The following is a 14,457-nucleotide window of genomic DNA, read 5'->3' as shown; positions in this document are numbered from 1 at the left end:
AGCTTATGTTGAGCCGAACTGAAGAGGAGGAGAGGGACAGGTGCTGCTAGGGCGAGACAGACGTCTCTCACGGAGTCCTTTAGTGCTGCAGGCAGGCAACGTGTTCAAATAGCACAACTTCAGGTTTTATTTATTTCTATATGATTTTTCTGCATTTTTAAGCAATAAGAACAAGTAGTGTGATGTCCTGTAATCATTATGAAGCTATATTATAATAATATTACAATTACATATTGCATTATGAAATAAAATTCAATATTGGATCGGAAAGGAAATCAGTGGTATCACAAATCATTAGGGTCTACCACACCAGGCAAGAGCCCAGGTGCAGAGTGTGTAAAGATGGCCCTGAGACAATCAAGCACATAACAGCAGGGTGCAAGATGCTAGCACTTTGGGCAGTGACCTCTAAACTGGGCAGGTGGCTCCTGCAGATCCCAGGAGTGATATCTGAGATCTCCCAGAAGAGTGCTTTAAACACCTTGCTTTGTGATATATAAATAAAATTTAATTTAATTGCTCAGTAAATACGTGAGGCAGCGAGAAACCCAAGAAACAAGGGGACCAAGAAGAGGAACAATCATGGAACAACAGGCCCCTACATGGCATGAACCACCAGTAGACAGAAAAAGTGGCTGATATTGAAAAATCCTACCTGTGATGGACTGAGTTGAAAAACAGGAGTCCCAGGAATTATTAGAAAAATATGGTTTTCATTTATTTAACCCCCAAAAATTAGATTTACAAAAGTAATAAATGTTGAGCTCATGAAAGAGGTCAAAGAAACAAAACTGAACTCAGGCAAAGACTGCAAACTTAACAAACCAAATGACTGCCCAAACAAACATAATTGACCTAAACATGACGCACAGGGGTATATATAATAGCTGATCAGACCATTGTGACACATGAGGGGCAACAAACAAACACAATCATAAATCACAACACAATGCAGTACAATCTAGTTTGTTAATAAACTAAACACTAAATAAGAAAATCAAAACCACTAAACCCTAAACTCAAATATTTAATTAAATAGAAATACTTTGTGTGTTTTCTTTAATTTAAAAACATTCTCCCCTTCAGTAGGAAGTGGTGGTGTGGTCCAATTATCCCTCTTTGCATTTAGTGGTTTCAAACCTTGGCTACCATCTTTTGTCCAGCAACTCCCATGGATGACGGCAGGTAAGAAATAAAAAGACAAAGGTTAGTCAAAAGTGAAAAAAATGAAGTGGTATGAACACATAAGTAAACTAAATGTGCGCGCTTAACAATAGAACAAATGTATCCAAACCAATCAATAAAGTTATTGAAAACTAAAGTGTATTACTATGTTCAAATGAAGAAATGAAAATACAAGAGTTACTGACTTTAGAGTGTGGCCATGGGTTTGGCCATCACACTACCAATGGCTTGACCAAGCTGGACTGGAAGACAGCACAGAGGAACAAGCTAGAAACACATCACAGGAACAAGTTGCAAGTATGATAGAGGCTTGGGTCTGGCATGCTAGGTAAGACCCCAGGTACAGGCCAGACTCAGACAGTCTAGCACATAACGGCAGCATGTGAGATACCAGCAGGCAGGGCATACATGGCACACCATAACCAAGTGCCTGGCATAGTTTACAGAAGTATCTGTGATATGTATGGCTTGGAAGTCCTGTGGTCAATATGTGATACGCCCCCTTGAGAATGACCGAGCTAAGATCCTGTGGGACTTCCAGATACAAACGGACAAAATGGTGGTGGCTAACCAACCGGACATAGTGGTGGTAAACAAACAGAAGAAGACGGCCTTAGTGATCGATGTAGCGGTTCCCAATGACAGCAACATCAGGAAGAAGGAACACGAGTAGCTGGAGAAATACCAAGGGCTCAGAGAAGAGCTCAAGAGGATGTGGAGGGTGAAGGTGACGGTGGTCCCCGTGGTAATCGGAGCACTAGGTGCGGTGACTCCCAAGCTAGGCGAGTGGCTCCAGCAGATCCCGGGAACAACATCGGAGATCTCTGTCCAGAAGAGCACAGTCCTGGGAACAGCTAAGATACTGCGCAGGACCCTCAAGCTCCCAGGCCTCTGGTAGAGGACCCGAGCTTGAAGGATTGACCGCCCACAGGGGCGTGCTGGGTGTTTTATATATATATATATATATATATATATATATATATATATATATATATATATATATATATATATATATATGTATATATAAGCACCCGGCATGCCCCTGCGGGCGGTTTATCCTTCAAGAAACTAAATCCTTGAATAAACTAATTAGATCCACTCCATCATCTTCATCCTCAAAGTCATCTTCTCCAAAATGCAGAAAGGACGCGCTGTGTCGACTTTTGTCATGTCGGTAAAGGCACTCGCTTTTGAAGGGGCAGCATTGGTATCGAGAGTAAACTGGGAGCTTGAGGGTCCTGCGCAGTATCTTAGCTGTTCCCAGGACTGCGCTCTTCTGGACAGAGATCTCCGATGTTGTTCCCAGGATCTGCTGGAGCCACTCGCCTAGCTTGGGAGTCACCGCACCTAGTGCTCCGATTACCACGGGGACCACTGTTACCTTCACCCTCCACATCCTCTCGAGCTCTTCTCTGAGCCCTTGGTATTTCTCCAGCTTCTCGTGTTCCTTCTTCCTGATATTGCTGACATTGGGAACCGCTACATCGATCACTAAGGCCGTCTTCTTCTGTTTGTCTACCACCTCTATGTCCGGTTGGTTAGCCACCACCATTTTGTCCGTTTGTATCTGGAAGTCCCACAGGATCTTAGCTCGGTCATTCTCCACCACCCTTGGGGGCATCTCCCATTTTTACCACAGGACTTCCAGGTTATACTCGGCACAGATGTTTCTGTACACTATGCCAGCCACTTGGTTATGGCGTTCCATGTATGCCTTGCCTGCTAGCATCTTGCACCCTGCTGTTATGTGCTGGATTGTCTCTGGGGCATCTTTACACAGCCTGCACCTGGGGTCTTGCCTCATGTGATAGACCCCAGCCTCTATGGATCTTGTACTCAGAGCTTGTTCTTGTGCTGCCATGATTAGTGCCTCTGTGCTGTCTTTCAGTCCAGCTTTGTCCAGCCATTGGTAGGATTTCTGGATATTAGCCACCTCCTCTATCTGCCGGTGGTACATACCGTGCAGGGGCCTGTCCTTCCATGATGGTTCCTCGCCTTCCTCCACTTTCTTGGGATTCTGCTGCCTGAGGTATTCACTGAGCACTCGGTCAGTTGGGGCCATCTTCCCAATGTATTCTTGGATGTTCGTTGTCTCATCCTGGACTGTGGTGCTGACACTCACCAGTCCCCAGCCCCCTTCCTTCCGCTCAGCGTACAGCCTCAGGGTGCTGGACTTGGGGTGAAACCCTCCATGCATGGTAAGGAGCTTTCTTGTCTTTATGTCAGTGGCTCCTATCTCCTCCTTTGGCCAGCCTATTACCCCAGCAGGGTACCTGATCACGGGCAGGGCGTAGGTGTTGATAGCCCGGATCTTGTTCTTACCGTTCAGCTGACTCCTCGGGACTTGCCTGACCCTCTGCAGGTACTTGGTGGTTGCAGCTTTTCTAGCGGCCTCTTCATGGTTCCCATTCGCCTGCGGGATCCCCAGGTACTTGTAACTGTCCTCTATGTCTGCAATGTTGCCTTCTGGTAGTTCAATCCCCTCAGTTCTGATTACCTTCCCTCTCTTTGTTACCATTTGACTACACTTCTCCAGTCCGAACGACATTCCAATGTCATTGCTGTATTGCCTGGTAGTGTAGATCAGTGAATCGATGTCTCGTTCACTCTTGGCATACAGCTTGATGCCATCCATGTACAGGAGGTGGCTGACAACTGCTCCGTTCCGTAGTCGGTATCCGTAGCCAGTCTTGTCAATTATCTCACTGAGGGGGTTCAGGCCTATGCAGAACAGCAGTGGGGACAGAGCATCTCCTTGGTAGATCCCGCACTTGATGGTGACTTGTGCTATGGGCTTGGAGTTGGCCTCTAGTGTTGTACACCACATCCCCATTGAGTTCCTGATGAAGGCTCTTAGGGTCCCATTGATCTTGTACAATTCTAAGCATTCCAGTATCCAGCTGTGGGGCATTGAGTCATAGGCCTTCTTGTAATCAATCCAGGCAGTGCACAGATTGGTCAGTCTGGTCTTTCAGTCTCGGCTGACTGTTCTGTCTACCAGTAGCTGGTGTTTTGCGCCTCTGGTATTCTTGCCAATCCCTTTCTGTGCCCCACTCATATATTGACCCATGTGCCTGTTCATCTTAGCCGATATGATGCCTGATAGGAGCTTCCATGTAGTACTGAGGCAGGTTATTAGTCGGTAGTTGGATGGGACCGGTCCCTTCTGGGGGTCCTTGATGATCAGGACTGTCCGGCCTTCGGTTAGCCATTCCGGGTGTCTCTGGTCAACTAGCAGCTGATTCATTTGTGCTGCCAGACGCTCGTGGAGTGCAGTCAGCTTCTTCAGCCAGTAGGCGTGAACCATGTCGGGCCCTGGTGCTGTCCAACTCTTCATACTGGAGACCCTTTCTTGGATATCTGCCACTGTGATGGTTACTGGACCCTGTTCAGGGAGGTTGCTATGGTCTGCCCTCAGATCCACTAGCCACTGAGCATTGCTGTTATGGGTTGCGTCCTTCTCCCATATGCTCTTCCAGTATTGCTCCGTCTCCAGCCTTGGTGGTGCTGTTCTCTTATTGTTCCCTTGCCACTGAGAGTACACCTTTGCTGGTTCTGTGGAGAACAGCTGGTTTATTCTCCTGCCTTCTATCTCTCTGGTGTACCTCCTCAAGCGGCTGGCCAAGGCTGTGAGTCTTTGCTTGGCAGTTTCCAAGGCCTCAGGTGTGGATAGTTTGCTGTATTTCTTATGCACCTTCTTTGCCGCACCTTTCTGCAACTCCGTTAGTTGGCTAACCTCCCTCTGTGCTACTTTGATCTTGCTCTCTAGCCTCCTTCTCCATGGAGGGTACTGCCCCTTGTGGCTGTTCAACTTGTAGCCAAGCATCTCACTGATCACTGCTGCCGTATTGTAGATCAGCTTGTTAGTGTCGGTAATCGTGGTTGTAAGTATCGTCCGTAGTGCTGCATTAACATCATCTAGCAGACCTTCTGAGGGTACTTCACGTAATCTTGGTAACCGGCTACGGGGGATCCAGTTTTCTAGCTTGGCCATGATCCTATTTTTCAGGTCAGTCCCTCTGCGCATCATTAATTCCGCCTGTGTGTTCTCAGTCTAGATCAGTCATTCAGTTCATTTCATCATCCATGTTCAGTTCATCCAGTCTCGATAATAAAACTTCCTCAATCAGCCTGCAAGTCCTGCATGTGGGTCCTCTTTCCAGTCTCCACACACCCACCATGAGAACATTGTCAGGAAAAACTTTTAAATGATCTTTTTTCTCACCATTTCTTAATGGCATTTAGTTTTACAATGGATTGCACAGCACTGGAAAGGAAAACAACGAAAAAACAATTTCAGTACACTAAATATCTTTCTGAATGTGTTGGAACAAAACTGAAAGAAGCTCTTCTCTTCTTTGTGCAGAGAAGATACCTGGACTCGACTCCCACAGAGGTCGATTATCTCGTTAATAGTGTTACATGCTCACTGCATGCGAAGGAAGCAGGAAATTTTGGAGGTTTATGCCCCGGCATACCCTGGTATAAAGTCATGACGAACCAGAAAAGTCTTAAGCTTGAGAGAAAATAGCTTTGCATTTATTTAAAAGATCTTTCTTTGGTTTGGAAAAAGTTTTACTTGTTTTATTCTGTGAAACGTCACTGACAGAGAAAAGCCCCAGGTTTTTCTTCAGCACTGTGGCCAGGCTGACAAAAAGTAAGAGCTCTGTTTGAGCCAAGCGTCCGTTACCCTTAACTAGTAATGACCTTCTTCACAAATATAATATTAATCATTATAGAAGAAATGATTCATAACCAGCTTAGAGACATATCATTACGTACCACTACTTTCTCCTAATTGACAAAAAGGTTCTTGTACTCTGCACGTAAAATCTTAGTCTAGATGATATTACTTTGGCCTCAAGTGCACTGTTGGACTCATTGTTAACCACAATATGTTCTGTGTGCATATTAAACAAATATGGAGGCTTTCTGCTATTTGCACTGCATTTCTAAAATTAGAAATATCCTGTCTGAGTGATGCTGGAAAAGGATTTTATTCATTTGTATACTTGAAAGAGGACAAGAAAGAAAAATCATATTTCTCCCACACTGGCTTCTCTTCATTGCCCCCCTGATAAATCCAGAACTGACTTTAAAATCCTTCACCTGACACACAAGTGTAACAATGGTGGTGCAATACTAGACCTGTTAGTGCTACTTCTTGCCTTCTTTGTATGTAGTACGGCAGTATAGTTACCTTTAACCACAGTACGAGGACAGAAGGGAAATATGGACCAGATCAGACAGGTTCTAGATTCGTAGGAGCCAAGGGTGTATGACAACAGAGGACTTGTACACAGTAGGTGTAGAAAACACAATTGCATTTATTAGCAATTATTAAAGTTGTGCACATTTAACAAAAGTAGAGCGCTCTTCTTGAAGACAAAATAAAATAAAATAAACCCCACAAATGGTCGACCTAAGGATAGATTGTCTTTGTGTCTTTTTTAAAGTCAATTTCAGTCTTTCAATGTTCAATAGTCACTCAGTGTGTGTGTAACCAGTCGGGTTACAATCTACCAGTTCATCCGGCTCTTTGGGCTGGGCTCGCCATCCAGTACTGGAAAAGGGATCCTCGATTCTTCTCAGGTCCTCAAAACCAATCCAATCCAAATAAGCAAAGGGAAAAAACCTGACCTGGGGACCAGGCCAGAACACAGTAGTTCAACATTTAAGCTATCATGCCTGTAACTTATTATTACTACTGGTTGCTTGTAGTGCTTCTAAATTTCTTTCAAAATATTCTATGTTGTACAACAAATTATTCTCATTTCAAAGGGAAAAGTGCATAGGAAACACACATTTAAAATAATACAAAATAGCTCAGCAGTGCATTAAAAATACACATTGGCTTGAGACTTATCAAGTTTCAGCTAAGTAAAGTGCAGGTGAAGGCACTTAATTTCACATTGCTAATACTTAATTGTGCAGAACTATAATTAGCACCATGAGAAAAGGGAACATGTGCTAACATAACAACATCGCACAAAACCATGCATTATACATCAATACCACAGTAATGTGACATAAACCTTTAAAGAACATCTCGTATAAAGTGCAGCAGACTCAGTGCTAATTGCTTTAGCCTCAGAAGAGGCACTTTCATTGCAAAATGGCTAACGGAAGTTAGCATCAGAGCTAGCGGCAGGTAGCATGCTATGCTAGCGCACGTGTACTGCCTGGGACTTACCATGCGAAGCAACAAATGCTACACGGGGCTTCACAGTGCTCACGTTGGCTCACGGCCTCTGGAATACAGTATCACTCTTATTATTCTCGCCGAAAAAAGGACTTTCTCTATCCAGCTAGCTTCTTCGCCACACGGGTAAACTGATCTTTCACCGTCTGTGTCTCTGGCGTATCTGACTGGCACACAAAGGCACACACAGGTGTCTGAGCAGCGCACAGTCTGGGGGAGGGTCAGACCGGCCAATGATTGGTCGCTCAGTGGATCTGACAAACACACTCTAAAGGACTAAGTCCTGCCCCCACACCATTTATACATTACATATACATATGTACATATTAAACTTATATTTACATGCTTTTTATCAGTATTTATTATAATTAACTTTGTTTTTATCAATATTTATTCCCATTGTGAGAGTATGAATATTTATACTTTTAATCCTGTTTTTAACACTGGGTTACACAAGGTCTTGAATTATGAGGCCCAATCTTATCTTAAAGATCTCATAGTACCACATTATCCTTATCACTTTATTCTTAGGCTTTGTTTGATTTATTTGTGGGGTAGCATTTCTAGGATGCAGAGCCTTCAGCTTTCAGACCCTGTGGAACGAGCTTTTAGTTTGGATTTCAGAGACACACACCTTCTGTATTTTAAAGGCAAATGTATTTATCCCGTAATTGGGGAAATTCTACTTCTAAAGTAAACACAGCCAACAAACAAAATAATAGTTTAATTAATGAAGTAAAAACATTTACTACAGATTATGACATCAGTGTAGATTAATATGGCAAAATTACTCAAAACCAAGAAATAAAGATATGTAAAAGCAATGGTTCTGAATTTCAAAGGACCCAGAACACTGCTGCTAAAACATAGTTTTATATTGGAGTGGTCTGAATTTGTCTTTTTATTTCTTTGTAAATTGTAGATAAAATGCATAATTACTAGTTACCTACTGTAAAGTGATATACTCAGTAGTATAGGTATATAGTACAATTGTATATTAGCAAAAACTGTTAGCTATCTGTTGCTCCTGGGTCCTAGAATAAAGTCAGGTCAATTCTTAAAAACATAAAAATAAAAAATCCCTGCTTGGTGAAATGCACCCTTCCCTCCGGTGATTTGTGCCATGCCAGTAACATTCTGATGGCTTCTCCAGCATACTGTGAAACTCTGTCATAGTGCTCCCAGGAAAAAGTAAGATTTTCTCCAGATCAACCACAATATCTAAACCTTGTTTGTATGTTTACAGCATGTCCACGTCCACGTGCTGCCCAGGAAGGCTGGGGATTTCAAGCACAATGACAGCATCTACGATGAGGTAAGATGGACAACTTTGGGCCATCCCTATTAGTCCATTTAAAAATTATTTTAGATTTCATTTTAAATAAAAAAAGGATTTTTTTCACTGTCAGTCACTGTGTACAGGACACAAAAACATCTGAGTCAGTGTGGGCTTATACTTTGGTAAGCTATGTGAAAAATGTTAAGAAATAGTTGAGGGTACCAGGACTTGCATGGCTTTTGTAAAAAAATATGATCTGGGTACTTGATCACTGATGAGATGTCTGTGACACAAGACAGCCTATTTCCCCATTCTCTCCTGCTGACCAGTAAGAACATAACTAAATGAAAACAGCACTATGGTGGCTGCTGACTTATCTTCTAGTTCTGCACAACTGGCATTGTTCTCCCAAGCTCATGCTTCAGTGTGTCACCACAGCAGTATGAAAGGACAATTCACTGCTAATGAACTGAGTCACATGTGGCTGCTAATAATGTTAATTAAACATCTGAGTTTGAACAAATATCAGTGAGCTATCTATCCTCAGGAGCCAGAATCCCCAAACCAATGAACTATAGCACTTCACTATGAAAATAATGAACGTGACTTTCAGACTATTTTAAATTTCACTGTGATATTTTGAATTTGTAACAAGAGAGTCTGTGGCAAATGAATATCAATGACTGGGGACTATGATATGAATATTCTAATAACCACGTCTAATAAAAAAGAGCTCTCTATACTTCCTGCTCCTGCCTAAGGGGAGAAATGAGACGTGCATCTCCACAGTGGAGTCCCAGCAGCAAAATGGAAATAGGTTTGTTTTTAATTTGCATGTGATCATAAGGTTTATTGTAAGAGCAGTCCCATTTGTATTTTCCATATCACATCCAGCAAATGAGACATAGTCTGAAGATGTTTGTAGGAGCGTAAATGCATAGACAGATTTGTCTTAATTTCATGTCCAATATTTTGCATGATGAATGTAATGGGTTGATACTTGGTTAGATTGGTCAGATTTCATGGCTCATTCGTTTGAGTAATATTTAATAGTAACATGCAAATGATTTATATTTTTTGGCACTGTAAGGTGGGGTGCTCATTTAGTATAATTAATTTATGTGTTTGTAAGGTAATTGTTGTTATTTATTTTTTATCATGTGTGTGTTTATTATTGCATTTCTATAAGGTGCAATTTGAACATGTACCAAGAAAAAAAAAGAAAAGGAAAAAAGACAGGAGATGCACGTATGTGTGTGGAGCCAACCCCTTTTTTGACCTCTTTGTCTCTCTTCATTCTTAAAAATGTTGGCAAATTTGGAGGCTAAAAGGAAATCTGATGTTGAACACAAACAAATAGAGCCATGTCTGTGAAGGTTCTCAGTCATCCAGGTCATCGTAGTCAAAGGAGCTTGCAAAGAAAAGCGTCTGGACTTCTTTAAGTTGCTTGAAGACGTTTCACCTCTCATCGGAGAAGCTTCTTCAGTTCTAAGGTCAAATGGTGGAGAGTCCCAGATATAAACCTAGTGGGAGTGACGCCCCACAGAGGGACAAAAGGACCCCCTGATGATCCTCTAATCGCCTGAGCCAAGGTGTGAAACTGGGCGTGGGTCCCAATCAGCCAGAGTTTCGGGTGAGTTCATTGTGAAACCTGGCCCCACCTTATCATGCGAATTCCTGAGGTCAGATGGCCCAGGATGTGAGTGGGCGTTAAGGCGTCTGGGAAGGGATCTCAAGGAAGGAATCCTTCACTGCGCACATTAACGCTGTGGATAAAAACATCAAGTTCACGAGGGAAGACACAAAGGACAACTGTTTGCCTTTCCTGGACTGCGCGGTGCACATTGAAGAGAACGGCAAATTCAACATTGAAGTTTACCGGAAGCCCACACACACGGACCAGTACCTCCTGTTTGACTCCCATCACCCTTTGGAACACAAACCTGGAGTAATTAGGACCCTACACCACCGGGCAGAACATGTTCCCTCTAAGCCTGAAGGGAAAAAGAAGGAACACACACATGTAAAGGAAGCACTCAAAACGTGCGGCTATCCTAAATGGGCGTTCTTAAAGTCAGCAAAGAAAGGAAGACCAGACACCAGCGAGGGAGGATAAGAAGGACAGACGCAACAACATTGTCATCCCCTATGTAGACGGTGTATCAGAAAAACTCAGGAGAGTTTTCTCCAAGCATGACATCCCGGTGCATTTCAGACCCAGCAACACGCTCAGACAGAAACTGGTTCACCCGAAAGACAAAACGCCAAAACACAGACTTAACAATGTGGTGTATGCTGTACAGTGCAGCGAGGAATGCTCAGACCTCTACATTGGAGAGACCAAACAGCCACTTCACAAGCGCATGGCACAACACAGAAGAGCCACCTCCACAGGACAAGACTCAGCAGTCCATCTGCATCTAAAGGTCAAAGGTCACTCTTTCGAGGATGCCAATGTTCACATTTTGGACAGAGAGGACAGATGGTTTGAAAGAGGAGTGAAAGAAGCATCTATGTCCACTGTGAGCGACCATCTTTGAACAGAGGCGGGGGTTTACGACACCAACTCTCTGCCATCTATAATCCAGTTTTGAGATCCCTTCCCAGACGCCTTAACGCCCACTCACATCCTGGGCCATCTGACCTCAGGAATTCGCATGATAAGGTGGGGCCAGGTTTCACAATGAACACACCCGAAACTCTGGCTGATTGGGACCCACACCCAGTTTCACACCTTGGCTCAGGCGATTAGAGGATCATCAGGGGGTCCTTTTGTCCCTCTGTGGGGGGAAACTCCCACTAGGTTTATATCTGGGACTCTCCACCATTTGACCTTAGAACTGAAGAAGCTTCTCGGATGAGAGGTGAAACGTCTTCAAGCAACTTAAAGAAGTCCAAACGCTTTTCTTTGCAAGCTCCTTTGACAAACAAATAGAAGCTGCTATAGACACTAGAACTGAAATGCATGCAATGCAGACTGCTCTTGCTGAGTCAGATGCAAAAATTGGAAGTTTTGCCAAAGTATAGCTATAAAGAGGACTTTGAACCCCACAAAAATGCTGCACCTGAGCCATAATAGCAGCAGATTTTAACAGCCTCTGGGGCCTCACCTAGCTCTGAGTAAGCGCTGCCCCCTATTTTCCAGCCTTCAGCGGAACTTGCCTCACCCAGCTGGGTCAGTGATACTTTGGGCTCACATTGAGGTTTTTTAACATTAGTTTGCTGAGTGATCGCTTTACACAAGTTATCAAACACCGGGCACTCACCAAAGTCAACATTAAACCGAGCTGATGTTCTTGGAGGAATTTCTCAGTTTTCAGTGATCCAAAACTCCAATCCAATTCTCGTGTACATGTGGGCGTAGCCTGTGTCTCCAAGCAGTCTCAAGAGTGTGGTAGAGATACCAGGAGACAGATTATTACATGAGCGTGAATAGCCTATCTCTATGAGTACAGTAGAAAACTAGATTCTTTTAAATAACCATGTCATATTTTTCAGACAGGAAGTGACCACTTTGCAGTTCACAATTCACAAGACAAGCAAGTTATGAAGTGCAAGCTCCACCAGCTGTTTAGGTTTTACGTATAAATCACTGTGTTGACCTGATGTGCTAAGTGGAACTATTTAATTGATATTTTGAATCTTCTTACATATGCTCTCGCTTTTTTTCTATAAACAATAAAAGAATATACAGTGACAAGTACAAACAAGTCGAGGAACAAATTCATTATGATGAGTTTGTGCAAGCAAAAGCTGATCACTGGGTCTCCATACTGAACTTAAAGAGTGGTCTCATGTACAGTTTTGAAGAAGAAAATCTGCACTCTGTAAACATTTTTTAAACCCAATAACAGCTGATATCTCAATGCATTTTCATGGACTAGTTAATACAGAAAACAATCCAAATTTGTTCTGGCAATATATTATTACATATCACATCTTCATTGTCTTTGTAGTTACAAAACCACGATCAAGAGGATAAGGACATACCATCCAAGTGGAGATCAGAGGAAGAAATGGCAGCAGAAGCTTCAGATCTGAGGAAGCAGCTCTAGAAACCTGAACCAATGATGTCAGTAATTCAATAAAGGCAGCACCGCCATGAACATAAAGTTCAACATAAACATCTGCAATGTGAACTATAATAAAAAATATTATTGTTTTATTTGACTTAATTTGATTATATGTATATTAAATCCTCAAAATCTTTGCTGAATTATGCTGTATATCAACCAACCAAGTCAACCAAAAGAAATCTAACTTTTGAATTTTTTTTTAATTGAATTGAAATTTTTATTTCAGTCAACAACAACAACAGATTATAATTTTACATAAAAGTACTCAAACAGTAACCGAAAAAGGAATAGGCTGAAGCCTTATGGCTTATACTTATCCTATCCCTTACCCCCATAGAAATAATCAAATCCTTAAGAAAATAAATAGCATTGATAAATAAGTTGTATAACAGTTTGAAAAGAAATCAATGATAAATCAAGAAATTAAATCAACACAAAAAAATTTTAACAAACCAAATTTCTATAACCTTGTATAATACTAATTTTTAAAATCTTCTTGAAGAATGACAAAGAAAAACACATCTTCAGTTCATCATTAAGTCCATTCCATAATTTCACTCCCAAAACTGACACACATCTATACTTAACATTGGTTCTCACTTTAGGCATTTCAAACTTATAAGACCCCCTCAAATCATATTTTCCATCTCTTAGTTGAAACATCCTTAAAATACAAATTGGAACATTCTTTTTCATCACTCGATATATCATTTCTAAAGTTTTAGAATATATAATGTCCATTTTAACATAGACGATCCTACAAAAAACTGGTTGGTGGACTCCCCATATCCAACTTTATTTATTATTCTAATAGCTCTTTTTTGCAATTTAAATATTGAATCCAAATATGTTTTGTATGTGTTCCCCCAAATTTCTGCACAGTAGGTCATATAAGGCAAACAAAGGGAAGTATACAATAAATAAAGGCAGTTCTTATTCAAAAAATCTCTTGTTTTATAAAGAATAGAAATCGACTTGGATAATTTCCGTTTCACATGTTCTATGTGGGGCTTCCAACAAAGTTTATCATCAATAATTACTCCTAAAAATTTTGTCTCATATACTCTTTCAATTTCAACATTATTTAAATGGTAAATGGTACCATGTGGTACCATTTACCATTATTTAAATTCAATTTTACTTTAATATTACTTTTACTACCTCCAAATAACATAAATTTTGTTTTACTTTCATTCAATGATAGTTTATTAAATACAAACTGTCATGATCCTGGGTCCTTTTGACCCAGCGTTTTGTGTTTTCTCTTCGTGATTGTGGTTCTATTCTTTCTCTGGTTAGTGTTTACTCTGTTCTGCCCGTGTGTTCCTGTATCTAGTCCGCGTTTCTTAGTTTGTGTCTTTTCTTGTGTAAGTTCCTGTTTTATTGTGAAGGTCTGTGTCTTATGTGAGTGTTTTCAGTTGCCTCCTTAGTCTCGTCATGTTAATCACTCCCAGCTGTGTTCCCACCTGTATGTAATCTCCCTGTGTTCTCTGAGTGTATTTAAGTTGTGTCTTCTGTCATAGTAATTGCTGGTTCGTCTGTGTTGTTTCCCCTCGGTCTCCCTGCGTCTCTCCGTATGTATTTCCCCGGACCTCCCTGCATCCTCGTTTCTGGTTTGTGTTATTAGCTTACCCAGTTTAGGTTTCCGGTTTCTTGTTTTTCCACCAGTGCTGTTTTGTACCCACCGTGGTAAATAAATATTCACATGCACCAGA

General features: G+C 41.7%; 1 protein-coding gene and 1 long non-coding RNA gene across 3 annotated transcripts in view; one reads left to right on the top strand and one right to left on the bottom strand.

Annotated features, from left to right (window-relative positions):
* fhit (fragile histidine triad diadenosine triphosphatase) overlaps positions 1 to 14,457 on the top strand; it is a 160,853-nt gene extending 146,396 nt beyond the window's left edge. For both annotated transcript variants that reach the window (XM_085455568.1, XM_085455567.1), the window contains 2 exons: positions 8,634 to 8,702; positions 12,623 to 14,457. In XM_085455568.1, coding sequence (XP_085311694.1) covers positions 8,634 to 8,702; positions 12,623 to 12,721 — 168 coding nt within the window. In that variant the 3' untranslated portion in view covers positions 12,722 to 14,457. The remainder of the gene's footprint in view (positions 1 to 8,633; positions 8,703 to 12,622) is intronic.
* On the bottom strand, positions 6,491 to 7,674 carry LOC146708740 (uncharacterized). Its single transcript, XR_014920625.1, has 2 exons — positions 7,379 to 7,674; positions 6,491 to 6,825 (listed from the first exon to the last, which is right to left on the bottom strand). It is a non-coding gene; the product is annotated as an uncharacterized LOC146708740 (long non-coding RNA).

The sequence above is a fragment of the Copadichromis virginalis genome, linkage group LG5 (assembly GCF_057382275.1).
Source record: "Copadichromis virginalis isolate Kocher_CV1m ecotype Utaka linkage group LG5, C_Virginalis_male_GT1.1, whole genome shotgun sequence".
Lineage (NCBI taxonomy): Eukaryota > Metazoa > Chordata > Actinopteri > Cichliformes > Cichlidae > Copadichromis > Copadichromis virginalis.
The sequence above is the reverse complement of the archived record's forward strand: the minus strand, read 5'-3'. Positions and strand labels throughout refer to the sequence as shown.